Source organism: Nicotiana tabacum, chromosome 11 (genome assembly GCF_000715075.1).
Source record: "Nicotiana tabacum cultivar K326 chromosome 11, ASM71507v2, whole genome shotgun sequence".
NCBI classification, from domain to species: Eukaryota; Viridiplantae; Streptophyta; class Magnoliopsida; order Solanales; family Solanaceae; genus Nicotiana; species Nicotiana tabacum.
Window position 1 is genome coordinate 180987246 of NC_134090.1, and position 15858 is coordinate 181003103.

At 34.5% G+C, this 15858-nt stretch overlaps 2 protein-coding genes and 1 long non-coding RNA gene across 4 annotated transcripts; 1 reads left to right on the plus strand and 2 right to left on the minus strand.

The window, feature by feature from the left end:
• Positions 1-3180: 3180 nt before the first annotated feature.
• On the minus strand, positions 3181-6657 carry LOC107804147 (uncharacterized). The gene is made up of 2 exons (XM_016627976.2): positions 6112-6657; positions 3181-5235 (listed from the first exon to the last, which is right to left on the minus strand). The coding sequence occupies exons 1-2, from the start codon at positions 6340-6342 to the stop codon at positions 4786-4788; spliced, it is 681 nt and encodes a 226-aa protein (XP_016483462.2). The 5' UTR covers positions 6343-6657; the 3' UTR covers positions 3181-4785.
• LOC142166453 (uncharacterized) lies at positions 3182-8690 on the plus strand. Its single transcript, XR_012696891.1, has 2 exons — positions 3182-6477; positions 6591-8690. It is a non-coding gene; the product is annotated as an uncharacterized LOC142166453 (long non-coding RNA).
• Positions 8324-14085, minus strand: LOC107804146 (ubiquitin-conjugating enzyme E2 28). 2 transcript variants are annotated; one of them, XM_016627974.2, is made up of 5 exons: positions 13842-14085; positions 13646-13745; positions 11161-11288; positions 9305-9409; positions 8324-8813 (listed from the first exon to the last, which is right to left on the minus strand). In XM_016627974.2, exons 1-5 carry the CDS (start codon positions 14076-14078, stop codon positions 8670-8672), a joined length of 714 nt encoding a protein of 237 aa, XP_016483460.1. In that variant the 5' UTR covers positions 14079-14085; the 3' UTR covers positions 8324-8669. The 2 variants fall into 2 exon arrangements, with proteins under 2 accessions (XP_016483460.1, XP_016483459.1); XM_016627973.2 differs by having other exon boundaries at positions 13646-13751.
• Positions 14086-15858: the final 1773 nt, after the last annotated feature.

The following is a 15858-nucleotide window of genomic DNA, read 5'->3' on the forward strand; positions in this document are numbered from 1 at the left end:
ATCAAGTTGCTCAACCCCAAACTCCGTCGTCTTTGTTCAAGAACAACCCCTAATTTCCGGCGAATCCGCCATCGAGCAAAAACCCTGAATCTCCGAGAATGCTACTGTGAAAGTGATCTATTCCGAGAGTAAAAATTGTTTACAGTTGGAAGCGAAGCGAAGTGAATCTCTAAATAAGAGTAAGATGCAGTAGCATACTTAATCACAATCCAGTTGGAAGCGATTGAAGATGACAGAAGTATAGTGTTCTTTAGCTTTTTCTTTTGAAAATTTCTGCAGATGTGATGCTGGAAGTCATGAAAGATATTCCGGCTTGGCCGGGGCGACACTTGCTGCCTGGCAGTGACAACTTCCGATATTTCGCATTGAAGATTATTCTACGAGGGGTCGTTGAATTTGAGTGCAGAGACCAGAGAGAGTGTGATCTATGGGTGAGGAATTTTGAGATTGAGCGTCATGTTTTTAGGGAACGGGGAAGAGAATGACATGTATCAAAGTAGAGAGAGAAAGAAAATAGTGTAACTGAATAGCGTATTTAGTGGCTTAAGGGTAGGAGTTAACCAAATTAGATATTTTGCTATAAACATTAAAAGGTATCTATAAAATATAATTTTTTTTAAAAGGTATTATTTAAAATAAATAAGGTGTTAACCTTTGCTATAGGAGGTAAAAATTTCACTAATGAAAAATTAAAAAACTTAAAATAAATAAGAGCCTATCCACGACCGACAAACAACAATGGTATGCAAAGTCAAGCCAAAGCCACCATATGTGGTCTTGAAGATATTATAAGTAGGCATTTCCTAGTGATGATCATCTACTATCACAAATTTATCAAGTAGGAGACATTGCTCTCAATTATAGTGATTTTGAATGAATATACACCACAATGTAGTGAACTGGTGATCAACATTTAATGCTTTTAAGAATTTAATTGCTATATATGCATTTTAATTTGGTTGTCTCCATTAACAAGATTTGTGTGGTGAATAGCATATGAAAGAACATAGTATCTACTTTCTTGCTTGCATTTAATGGAGTATATGTTAAGTCGTCAGTCCACTTGTGTTGCGTTACTGCTCCTAACTCTTTGCTATTCACAGCAGACATTAATGTTCATCTGAATTCTGATTTAGTTAGTGGCTGAGACACCATTTTAAAATGAGTGACATTAAATACTACAACAATAACATACATAATGTAATCCCATAAGTGAGGCCTGAGAATGGTAATATGTACGTAAATCTTGCGGATAGAGAGGTTATTTCCGATAGGCCCCCGGCTCAAGGAAAACAAAAACATAGCAGTATAAAAGGAATCCGGGCAAAACATGTAAAGAGAAGCAATGGATATCTTTTCCCTATACTTATGTGTATAATTAGTTTTTTTTTTAAAACAATATATGTGTATATACATAAATTAGATATCAATTTGAGATATGATAGTCATATATTCAAGCTCACTTACAAGTTGAATTGTGACAATAGACCTGTATGGGTCAAAATCTGACCACAAAATGGTTATCATTAAAAGGAATGGTAAGGGGTCGATCAAGCTATAGTCGTGCCCACGAGGCGTAATAGCAACGAGTACCTCGGTCACTGCCGAGATCGAGCCATCAGAAAACTTACACAGCAGAACATCTGTCGTAATACTTGGGCGAGTAAGGAAGAGTACAGTCATGAGAGGGCATATTGGTTAAAGACCGTTAGATAAAGGGAAAATTGGTAATATATATGTGAGGGAAGAAAGATTTTGGTTACAACCCTCTGTAATCATCATTGCTGAATCAATAAAAATAGATTTCGTAGTTATCTACAACTTTCCCTCTTTTCCTTCTTTGCTCTTACAAGTACGGAACGATACATCGAAGAGGAAAGCTTATCATTTATATTTGATGTCTGTTAATCATCTTAAGGAATGTTACATAAGCTCAGTCTCTTTCAATTTTTATATTCAATATACTTAGATCTAGAGTTAATTATGTTTGGCTAAAATTTAGCCTCTATTTCTTCATTAATTGGTTTAACTAAAAGGTTTAATACTTTTTTGTCAAACAAGACCGACATCACTCGTGTAAACTCTGGTATTTGTATATGTCACTATTTTGGTTGCATTGACAATAAAACCATGGGCAAATACATTTTTTAGAATAAAATGTAAACTCTATTTTTAGACATTAAAATCATATAAAAGACAACTATAGGAAAACTCTACCCTAAGCACGAGTTGGTAACTTTGAGTAAATTAATAGCCTATTATAACGTATATATGTTTTTACATATTATGGATAACACTTAACCAAAAAACAAATCCAAGATAATCACAAGAGGAAACTTCACACTAATCATTCTTGTCATTAATAAATTCAATATATACCCCTCCATCTCAAATTATCTGTCGCGTTTCTTTTCCACACATTCATTAAAAAACATTAATTAGGAGTAGACTATTTTACCCTTATTTATGTTTTAAGATAAAATCTCACATCATTAAATATTTATTCTATTTATGTATTATCTCCATTTTCAAGAACAATTATTATTAGCAGTAAGATGGGAAAAATATACTCCATCCGGTCCACAATAAATGACCAATTTGCTTTGGACACATCTATTAAGGAAATACTAAATTCTAGACTATCCTTCATTAGTGTGATTAAACTATCCTTCATTAAATGTTGCACCATAGTTAAAGTAGCACTTACTTCTCTTCTCAAATGTGAGGAGTAAATGACTTTTTATGGATACATACATAAGGGTAATTTTGGAAAAACAAATTGAATTTTTTCTTGATTATATAAATGGACACTTATTTTGGACCAAAATAAAAAAGCAAATTGGTCACTTATTGTGGATCAGGGGGAGTAATTTATTTGTCATGAACTTCTAAAATGACAAATAATTTGAGATTACTATTTTTAGAAAGTACAACAGAAAATTTGAGACGGGGGAGTACTTCCTAACCCTTGGAATCTAGAATAGAATGAGAAATTTGGACAAGTTGGTTTTCCCTATTCTTTGTATGTATTCAACCACATAAATCATATCGAAAAACAACTTAAATTCCTTCGTTAATTTCAAAATATACCACACCTACCTCGAGAATACCATCATTAAATTTGCTTAACAAACCCCCTATCTTCCTCTATAAATACACAAACCATATTCATATATTTCCAAACTAAAGCATATTATATAAAAGAGAAGAAAAATGAGTGGTGTTTCTATGGAGTCAATGGCAAGATCAAATGGCAAAGAACGTTATGGATTTGGGTTTCAAATGCCATTACATTATCCAAAATACACAAAGGCTGAGTATGAGAATATGCCAGAATGGAAGTTGGATTGTTTGCTTACTCAATATGGACTTCCTATTCTTGGAGATGTAAAACACAAGAGGAAGTTTGATATGGGAGCTTTTCTTTGGACTTATTAAATTAAAATTCCTTCTACTTCTTGTTACAACCTTTTTGATACTTAATTTAGTATCGTAATATCTTCACAAGGTAGGGGTAAGGTCTGCGTACACACTGTTCTTTATAGACCTCACCTATGGGACCACACTGAGTTTATTGTTGTTGTTGTAATTTAGTATCATAATATTGAAGTAAGATGGACTTAAATAAATCAGCGACATGAACAGTGAGGATTCATAGCAAATCTCGACTTTTTGGAATTGATGCATAGTTGTTGTAGTAGTACTATAATGTTGATATGTTTTGTGTTAAGTTTGTTTTAGTAGGAGTAAGAAAAATATGGGATGATTATGCAAACTTTAATCTAACTAGAATTAGTAAGTGTGTTTAGAATAATGATGTATGATGATTAGTCTTCAATAAGGTTTCAATATGTTAGTGCTAGCTTATCAGTTTCCTTAATTCTGCAGCACTTTTATTGTTTTTAAATAATAAAATGGTGTCCAGGCGAGTTTCCGCGTGCCTTGACTATTCCATTGTTGCCTCCAGCAAACACAAATATTTGAGATCTGACTACCAAGACTTACACGGATGGGAAACAAGCATCAAACAATTTTTCGTCTCTGTTGGGATTTAAATATTTATCACTCATGGTCAGGGGCGGATCTACCTATGACATACTGGTTCACGTGAAGCCAGTAACTTCTGTCCAGATAGTGTATATGTCTGGACATTTACTTAAAGTTATCGTAGGAATCCATAAACTTCAAATTTTGTATCCGCATCTGCTCATGGTTTTCACCCACTCCATTGACCGTTAACACCCGAGGGCAGTGAATAGATGGTTATAACCATCCGTAATTGTTGGAGTAAGAGTTGAAAAGCAACATGCAATTCAATACTGTAAATTTAATACATATCTCTTGTATACCGAGAGCTGAAATTGTTTCTGGTACTTTACTATATTATGAAAATTCACATTTGAATCTGTATTCTGATCAGGGACGGATTTTGGGGTTCCCTTCGCTGAAAAATTACACTATATATATAAGGAAAAATCTGGCCACAGTCTTCCCTTAACGGAAATCCTGCCTCTGCGACTGATTCTGACTGTATATGAATCTATGATACGTATAACGTCTATAACTGAAGTCTGTGCTATACCTGTATTTGAGGATAATCACATCTAAAGAGTCTGTTACCATGTGTACCAGGCGTTCTATCTCGATGATCCAATCAAAACCTGATTGACTAGGTATCCATACGCCCTCGTGTGTACTTCTTCTAACAACATGTACTTAGCCAACCCGATCAGCAAGGTATCCCGACAAAATTATGATAAAAAATAATACTAGATATGATCATATTCATCCCTTTCCAGCTGAAACAGCTAGTTGGCGATCCAAATAATCAATCTTCATTCTTGGTACAGGCATGATCTTCTTATCTTGCAGCCTATTCTTGTAAAAGCTAACTGGAGAAGAAATGGTTGCAGAGGCAACAATCAACGCTACGGCAGCAATTCTTGTAGTACGAAACCAGTTCCATGGATTAAATAAACCTCTTATGCAAATGACCAAGAAACTTGAACTGTTCTTCTTGTTGTTCTCATCTTCAATTTTCTTCTCTCTTTTTTCTGCCAAATTCTCAGAAAATGCAACTCTTCCTTCAACTAAACACTCTCTTAATTCTTCAATTAAGTCTAGTTTACTTCCCCATGTTGGATACTTGTTTATTTTTTCTAGCAGAAGCATTCTGCTTTCTTCTAAACGGGCAAATGCTCCATGGTATAGTCTCTGCTGCCGTGATTGTAATGTCTGCAATGATTGGACAAGTAAAAGTTAAATAATTACATCTACCATTAGACCTCTCTATAACATCATCTCATTCACTATAAAAGCCGAGTTTTTCTCGGAACTGATTATTATATTATGTTATAATATATGTCCTCCATAACAAAACTTCACTATAGCAGCCAAAAAATATCGGAAAAAATTAGGCTGTTATAGAGGTTTGATTGTATTCAGATAGTTTTGCATGCAGGATTTTGCACAAGCATTGTCGACCTATTGTCCTAACTCGTCTTGCAAGTGAACTTGAGTCTCTGACCGTTAGACATAACACGACTTTTATATACTTAATTATGCCTTCAATACTGCCTCTCATATGCGAGCAATGACGACATCACGATCACTTTCTTTGGAAAATTGTACTATGCTAATAGGGCATAAATAATTTTTTTAATATATACAGTCAGACCTTTCTATAACAGCATCATCATATAATAGCCATTTACTATAAAAGTCAAGTTTTTGATGAAACCAATTTTCATGTTATGTTATAATATATGTTCTCTATAACAACACTTCTTTATAACAGCCAAGAAAATCCAAAATAAAGGTTGTTATAGAGATATTTGACTGTATATACATTAGCTCCTAAATCCCCTTGTAGTGGCAAAGGTAGTTTAATGCCATTGTATGCGAGAGACTCGACCTCAAGAACCATTCCTTGTCAAATATACTTGTTGAATTGTGTGTGACCGTCTCATCTAAAACTGCAAGTTATTAAACATATCGGACACTTTTTATACTTAATTATGTCTTCGACATCTCAACTAATCATGCATTTAGAATAAATTAACAAAAAAAATGAACTCATTTTAGACAAAGGAAAGTAACCAAAAGTAAAACCTGGTAGAACTCAAGCATGTTCTGAATTTCCTTCAATGAGTCTCGAATGGCAATCAATTTCTCCTTATCTTCTATTCTAAGGTCTGCAATTCCACAGTAACGACCATTTTTAGCACAATCTCTACAGAAATGTAATCCTTCATAATTAATTCTTTCAGTGATTTTATAATGTAAAATCCCTGCTCTCTCTGTCAAATTATGCAAATCTTTATAAGTATTTTTCATCTTCATATAATATACAATAATATCAAACCAAAAGAAATGCACCACCAATCAATTCATTTTATACTTAAAAAAGCGTTCTTGCCTTTGCTTTTTTCAGATTTCATAGGTTGGGAATATTTTTTAGACCAATTGGAATGCAAGGTAGAGTTCTTTTCCTTCTTTAGTGGTCTGTATTTGGTGTTTAAGCTAATCTTTTTGTTTTTTTGTTGACCCTTTTTCTCTTTTTTTGCATGTGGTTTTCCTTTAATGGCAAGTTTGTCTGCTGCTGAAATCCTTCGCTGTTTCCTGTCCCACACTCTCTCTCGTATTCGCACAGTTTGAGAAATGGCCCCGTAGGCTCCATCAAAATGTGTTACATATGCTCCCTGAGCCAAATTTTTCGCTAAGGTGATTCAAAATGAGTTATAGTAAATAAAGGAAGTTGGAATCGGCTACGTGGTGGAAGTCATCAGTTCGAGCCTGACTATCCCTAAGCCCAATGTGAGTTTTTCTAGTTGGATTTGCTTCCCGCCGTCGTTCAATGAGAATGGATAAGAGGCTCGTGGGATTGACGTGATGGGGCAGGGATGGCTATATTTCTGGGAGCGAACTCCATATATATATATATATTTCATGCTTAATGGCTGATCTAGCATTGAGGTGTTCAGGGGAACCAGAAAGTGGGACTAGAATATTTGGTAACTTCTTAATCATTCAAATTTACATCAATATAGGTTTCATATTATACATTACAAAAAAGATAAGACAAAAATACGAGCTCAATTTCAGAATTTCAACTTCTGGATAGAAAACCATTGGTAAAATGTGACTCACGCTGGTAATAAAGTAGATTCTTTCACTCTTTGTGCTTACCAAGTTTGTAACTTTCAGAATACTTTGGCAACTTGATAACGAATTTGATTTTCATCTCTTTTCCTCACCTTTTTTACTCCCTGTTATCTAAGTTGAAAGCTTATGATCCAAGCAAAGTATCAAGAAGACTAATAGCCTGTTTGGCCAAGCTTCTCCAAGCCAAAAGCACTTTTTTGAGTGATTTTTTTCCAAAGTTCAAGTGTTTGGCCAGCTTTTAGACAAAAAAAGTGCTTTTGAGTAGAAGCAGTTTAAAGTAGCTTTTCTTCAAAATCACTTTTTTAAAAAACACTTTTAAAAAAAATATACTTAGAAGCAGTTTTTAAAAGCTTGGCAAAACACTAATTGCTGCTCATAAGTGCTTTTCAAATAAGTTTGTCAAACACAAACTGGTTCTCACCAAAAGCACTTTAAAGAAAAAACACTTCTCAAAATAAGCTGATTTTTGCAGCTTGGCCAAACAGGCTATAAGTCTCCTACATTCAATGGTGCAACAAATAAACCCCCTATAGTAGATAGTCTCCTACATTCAATGGTGCAATGAATAAACCCCCTATAGTAGATGGTGAAACGGTTTATGAGTCAGAATAACAATATGGAAACCAAGGTTCGAATTTCAACAAAGATGACAAACAACAACAAAGGGTAGTGTATACGCAGACCTTACCTTTACCTTCAAGAATGCAAAGAGACTATTTCCGGTAGACCCTCGGCTTAGGAAAGGTAATTTCAATAGAGATGAAACTAAGGGAATTCTTCCAGCCAAAACTTTGGTAGCAGATGCACATAAGCATCATATAGTTGGGTGGTTTCAGATTACTCCATGCTAAATATAGACTAGTTCGAGAACAATGAAACTACATAAGCTCCTTTGAACTGTGGAAGCTCCATTACATGATGCTTCTGAGTTTGAACCAATAACCAGTACTGTCTATCTTTCTCAGATGCCACTTAATTCACAATGCTGTAGCATAGTTAATCATACTCCAACTTAACATGAAGTGTGCACCACATTATTCTCACAGTATGCCAAATACTTGAGAAGTAGTTCAAGGTGTGAAAATAGGAAACAGGGGATAAAGAAGAAAAGAAAAAAATAAAGACATCCGTTCATCTTTCCTAAAATCTTAGGCCAAGGTTAATTAGATAAACTAAACTACGATAAGATTAACCCCACCTCGAGGATGAAGTCGTATCTCACATAGTTATCCTTAATAGTAATAAACATGATAGAATGTACAAAATACATGTTTTTTTTTACACCAAATAGTGTCAAACCAAAGGAAACAAACCAAAACCAGATAAATATATGCTTCCCCACATAAAATATTAGAATCTATATAAACAAAATTCAAAGCATCATTAGTCTTCCTGCAGAGGGCAATGCTTAATGCTATTGTACAACTTGTTAATGGAGAGAGCAGAGAAGAAAGACATTGAAATTTGTTTTTCTTTATATCAATTCAAGCGGCCATAGGCAATAGTTAGCCCATGGCGTACTTCTGGGTCCAACTCCTGGCAGTTGCTTCATATTTGGCCTTGTCTGTCTTGTACATGTGAGCAATCTCAGGAACCAGAGGGTCATCAGGGTTTGGGTCCGTCAAAAGTGAGCAGATTGAAAGCAAAACCTGAAGGTAATACAGAAACCTTTCCCACCTTAAGAAACACAAATGACACAACATACTTCGTGAAACTCAACCAGTTCTACTGGTCTAGGAAAACCATTTGACACAACACATAATTTCCACAGACACAATTGATATACCATCAGAGAACACAGTCAGAGTTAAGATCATATGCTGGCAACCGAAACCAAAGCACTTTATGAAGGACAAGTTAGACAGTTAAAATGTTTTCACCGTTGCTTCCTAAAGCTATAAAGGAATAATTAGAAAAGGCTAATAAGATTAGGTCACCTATAACATAAAATGTCCAATAAAATGTTGATTCCTTTTCAAGGAGTCACTATATCTTTATTACCTATCCTTTAGATTACCAACAATTAGCTGATGCATCCAAATTGATTTGAAAAAACTCTTATATTATGAGTCCCAAGCCACTGAATAAGTATGTTTTCATAGCTTGCATTATTTGTTAGCAGATAAAGGTAAGAAAGGACCTTGGAAATAGTTAAGGCGGGGCTCCACTGCTCCTTCAGTATGTCCAAGCATATGCTCCCATTACTGTTGATATTTGGGTGGAAAACTTTTGTCCTAAAAGCAACCTGCAAAGATTTAACCAGAATGTAACACAATAAAGTCTAGTGGAAGACTCCAGTTTATAAACTGACAACCATAAATACATGAACATGTTCAGGTTCACCAACTATTAATTGACCAAAAAACAGCTTGTCTGACAATAACAGAAATTTTCCAAATGCTTCATGTATGAGTACATCTGTATAAAACATGCATTTAGTCCTGCAGATCACCTAGTTGATACCGATCATGATGTCATTCTAAAAAAGCCAAATCTTCCTCGTTCTTAACCCACACCAAAATGGTATTGCTCTTTCTTTCTATAAATGACGTATGAAGTATGAATAATCCAAGGCAATTTTTTTATCACCAAGAAATCCCGAAGGGTCAATGGTGCACAGTTCAAAACTTGGTGGAAAATGAGCTGGCCCCTCTATCCTTCTCCACGTAAATACCAAGCTTTTGTCTGCGGCAACGTATGAACCCGTGACATGCGCCTGACCCACACATCACGTGTTGCGCTCTTACACTAGGACCAAAGCCCTAGGGGCTAGTCCAAGGCAATATTAAAAAAATACAAATTGAAAGATGAAATCCATATTCATCTTTAATCACCATATCTGACACCAAAATTCAAAAACAAGCTGTAGGCATGCAAAATTTATTGAATTTAAATTCAATAAAATAATTTGGACTATTTTTAAATGTATTAGTCCGCATTAATATTATGGTCTAATATAATTGGATTAATTACTTAAGTCCAATAAATTCTGACTGGGCTAGCCCATTTAATTGGGCTACAAGTGATGCGCCCACTTTATTAGGCCCAATATGCCATCTTCCTAAAAGCCTAGTTTGGTGCCACGTGTCAAATGACGTGGCGAGCCAAGTCAAACGGAGGAGCCAATAGGATCATGCCACATGTCAAAATGACAAGGCATGTCAAGTCACATTAGAAGGCCAATGAAACCGTGCCACGTGTGCGAGTGACATGTTCTGGCCAATCAAATGCAGCTATGTCACACTTCAATTTGATTGGTCGGAAAGAGTTTGTTCTTATCACAACTCCTCCTTTCCACAACTATAAATATGGGTCTTCATAACTCAGAAAAGACACCAGAAGTTATAACAAGAAGCAAGAGAGAGCTCGTGGATCAAACGCCACAAATTTCTCTACAAGTTTCAAGCTTCAAGCAATCAAATTCAAGCTCAAGAACGAAGAACAAATCAAGTTCAAGCTCAAGAACGAAGAACGAATCAAGGTCAAGTTCAAGCAATCAAGCTCAAGAACAAGATCATCGTTCGTGGAAAACAAATATAGATTCAAGATCAAGCTCAAAGGCCCTTGAATTTATTTACTATTGAAAAGAAGAATCAGAGGATCCATAGAGATTGTAACACTCAAATATTCGAAATAAAATACTACGATTGTTGCGATATTTTTGGTCTTGATTTTATTTTCTTGACGCAAATTTATTGTCTACACAAGCATATGTACTATGTTTATTTAAGTATCCTAACACCTCTCTCAACCTTGAGAATTTGTTTCCAAGGCAAGGTGACAGTCTAACAAAAAACTTCTCTTCTACATTGCACTTGGCACAAGCTCATTACCAGGAAATCTGTTTCAACATCAAACAATGCAAGAATAGACGGGAGTCAAAAGTCCAAGAGAATTATGCTCCAATATGCAAAAACCAAATAAGGACTCTGCAAATAGAACAACCACCAGCACACACATCATTGACTCACAAAGTAATTTGCAACTATAAGATACCTTAGGAGGTTTGAATGGATAATCTGGAGGAAAATGGATAGTGACTAAAAATACACCCCCAGCGTAAGGGCTGTCAGAGGGCCCCATTATTGTAGCCTGCCAGTGAAACATGTCCTCTCCAACAGGACCTGTTAACACATGGTACAAAAATGTTAGCAAGCCAATACAACTGTAATTTAGCATGCATCTCCAAATGATGAATAAGTAGAATATATCTCCTCTACAAAAGATGATGGAATATCTGCACAACATCTTGTCGAAGAATATCCAAAATGCCCTATCACTATAATTCAAATGAGTGTTGCCAAATCGGGAGGCAGTGTATCAAAATAGTCAAGCATGCGTCATACGCTGAGATATAGAAGCAAATTTAAAAAATTACATATAAACTATCATGGCTATAAATAATTGAACAACGTGGAATATGAATAGCATCATACAACAGTATCACAGGAAAGATAGATTAGAAGGAATAATTATTTCTTTTTTCTTTTTGTTTTTTTATAAGGTAAGATTTATTAGAAGGATTCATGATTGGCTTATAGGACTAGCATGACAATGTGGACAAAGAAACATCTCTGTAAGGATTCCTGGCAGAAACTAAATATCTTCCAGGCTTCAATGCACATGACATTATACTAAAAAGAAGTTAAAAGTATGGACATAATGACATTTGGAAAACTAGCACAAAGAAACTTAAAGAATGAAAAAAGTGCATGATGAATTGACGTTGCCATATAACCAATAAATTCAGATCATTTTGAAAATTAATCTGGCCACCAGCGTAAGTTGTGTCATGAAAACCCATTAAACAAAAGTCTGACATGTATAAAGCTTGTTGTGATAGGAATCTTCTCTTTTCACGTGTATTTACCAGTGTTTTCAGGGGCATTTTCGGAGCGAGCCCAGGGAGCAATCAGGGAACGGCGCAAGTAAAACGCAACAGGGCGTTAATAGGGGGCGTAGATCCTTTAGGCGCACGCCCCAAGGGGTGAGGTGCACGCTTAGGCGCACGACTCAACTCAGGACCAAGGCTCACGCCATATGGAACTTAGCAAATTAAGGGATAACTTTGACAATTCTCCTTATATTTTTTAAACCCCTCTTTGCTTTATCCCAAATCTATCCCCACCACATTAAAAAAAAGCCCTAACCTCGTTAGACAGTGAAGAAATCGTCCATACTCAATAGAACCTTGAACTTTCTCCTCAAAAAAAGCCCTAACCTCGTTAGACAGTGAAAAATTGTCCATACTCAATAGAACCTTGAACTTTCTCCTCAAATCCAGGAGCTCTTTGCTTCACTAATCACTAAAACTCATGTAACACATTATTGACTTATTGTTAAGATGTATCTCATGTATTAGTATATTTTTGTGTTGTTAGTTCATATAATTATAATCATTTTCCTATATTTTTTTTTATTTTTGTGGGTTTTCTACAATTTTTTGTGTAATTTTATTTATAAATAATTACAGCTTATTTTATTAATTATAAAATTGTAAAATTGAAGATCCATGGGACTTATGCCCCATGTCTCGGGGCTCACGCCTCGTCCCATGTTGGGTAAAACGCCTCGCCTCACGCCTTTGCCTTTTAAAACACTGGTATTTACTAATAACAATAGAAAATTAAGATAAAAATATTAGAAGCTACATTATAGATTAGGTGAAGACAAGCTCACTATTCCACAGAAGTCAGAGAGCACTATGTAATATTATGCTCCTCTCGTAACATCCTAGGACCAACAGTCAAGGTATTATCTACTTTGCCCCGATCCCTTTTGCGCCGCACCTCAAGGACTTTGAGACTCACAGTTTTGTCCCCTTGTAATATTTTGAACCCATAATTTCACAAATATAATGAGTTCAGTGCCATGAATTTTAAAGGTTAAACACATCAAGGCTTTAATCCTCAATCCACCAATGTGTAACAGCTCAACACAAGAGACCTAAGCTGTTATATTTTGCAAAAGGCATTTGAGTCATTCACATTTTGATGAAAAAGAAAGGACGACTGAAGTGATAGATGGCAAAAAACAACATTGTAAGCAAAGAGCTAAAAGCTTTCAATTCAGCATATGCAATTGCATTGAAGGGAGTGACCTAGCAATCAATGAAGCTAGAATGAACCACGAGAAACTAGGGTTCAAATATCAAGCTAGACTAGTCACTAAATCTAGCTAGATATGCTTGACTTGAGATAACTTAATTTGAAAAAACAACAGAAATCCATAATCTCACAAATGACCCCTTAGAATAATCAAACATCATAACAATTAAATTTAAAAACATAAAAACAAAGAAAAAATCATCTGAGCAAGGTAAAGATTGAAATTTCAGCATCTAAAAACAGTAAATCCTCGTGCATCGAGAAGAATCTATAGATCAACCACCAAACAGGCAAAAGATGAAAACTTTACACAAAAATTCATATAAATTACAAAAAATAGGAGCATAAAATTAGAAAAAAATCAATTTTTTTACCGGCGCTGCATGAGGTAGGAGGATCTTTTTGGAGATCCTTCAGCTCCTTCAATATTCGTTTCGAAGCCATTAAAAACCAAACAATCGAAGAAATCTGAGTCTTACTCTGACCAAAAATTAAACCAAAAACTAGATCAGAATACAACTATATTCAGCAATAACAAAAAATTGGAAAATATATAGAGGCGAAAATTACCTGATTAGCGAGAATTGAAATTCGAAACTGAAAAAGCTGCTGACTTTTTACGCGAATGAAGATGAAATTCTGGGGAATATATTGCTTTTTCTTTTTTTTTATTTGCCGCTGTTTGCTTTGTATTTCTTTTTTCTTTTTACTTATTTTATACTCAACGGCTGTGGCTGCCCCTTGTTTGAGCCCACTTGAAGTCTTGTGTGATTGGGATTTTGGGACGCTTCTCATGGCCCCACACATTAATGTTATCCATAATTTTCCAACGAAAAAAAAAAGAAATAATTTATTCTCTTTCTAGGATTTGATTATGAGATTTCGGTTCTCAAATCACTTCATTGATCACTAAATCACGTCTTTGAGACTTATAAGTGCGAGAATAGAGTTAGCTTTTCGATTGTAGGTTCGGCTAAACCAAAATCTTTAGTCCAAACTCTGTATTTATCTTAAAAGTGATTATGTATAAGATTAATAATTTAGAACCCTAATACTAAAATCTCAAACTTATAAGCTTCAAGTTCTAGCTCTGTTTAAAGTTATTGTATTTAAAGTAAAGATACAATAAAATCTGAAACAAGTTTGAAAGGTTGTGGACTACAAAATATTTTACTAGTAGTAAGGCCTAAAAAAGATCAAGAAATATACACTCGAACACAGGGGCGGCCCGATGAGTTTTGTGGCTTAAAGCCAAATTTTATGAGGGACCTTAATTTTTTTTAAAAATATATATATTTATTTATTTATTTGAAGTATATTTTTGTAGTGTTCCTTAGATACAAAATTATTAATAACTTTCTAATAATCAATAACTCCTAATAAGTCCTTTTTAATTAACAATGTGGCTAATCCATTTAACTTTTATTGAGACATTGTTGATCTTAGGTGAGATTTTATCAATTTTAATTTTGAAAAATCTTTCCGCTGAAACGACGGAAACAAGAGTTATTAATATTATTCCACAAGTAATATATGCATTGGAAAAAGAATCAAATTTTTTTATTTGACCGAGTGTATCAATTAAAATGTTATCTTCTAATTGTACTATTTTTCTTAATATTTTTAATTACGAAAATAAATCTAAACCATCAATATTGAATTGATTATTATGCTTCAAGGAACATTCAACATTACGGCAATTTTTTCCAGATTTTTATCATCTAGTGATCCTAATTTTACCGCGAAATACAAAACCAAAAATATTTTCATATGCTTCGAATTGCTCAAATCTATTTTGAAGTGAAAAAAATAGTCTTGTCTACTATGTATAAAGTAATCAACTCCAAAGGACTCTTCCAAAGATTTTGAGATTTTATTATCAGCATTCTCGTCAAATTTTTACTTCCTATATATCATGTGTTTCTTATGAAATTCGGGTTTGATATTCATTTCAAGTGTAATTTTCTTGGTAGAAATCGTAACGGACATTGCAATTCCTTCTTCTCTATACTTGTTAAAGAAAGAAATCAAACTTTTTCACTTTACAGTACCTTTTTATAAACTTATACATAGCCTGTTAAATATAACAAAAAATGGGTCCCTCATAAATGTGGGGCTTAAAGCAATTATTTTACTTGTTTTATGGAAAGACCGCCCCTGCTCGAACATGACAACTTTTATTTAAGAATTTTTACACCCTATAGAAAACCTTAGTACCCTATTTATTTTAAATAAATACCATTTTAAAATATTACATCCTATAGATACCTTTTATACTTTATAGCCAAATATCTAATTATAGTTACATCCTACATTTAAGGCACCATATATGCTAAATAATATTTTTCTCTCTCCTTTTTAGTCTTTTCTCTCACATAATCACAGTAAAATTGACTAACCACGTTCTCTCTCTTTTTGCATACACTTTACTCTTTCTCCCTCAACCCACGATTCATACCTCTCCTCCCACCCAAAATTCTCTAGTTCTCCTCCATTATCACTCCATTACAATCGCCTAGGGTAAGTTTAATTCGTTGATTTTGATAGACGAAGAGCAATTGGTTCAACTGTAGCGGCTCGATTCTGC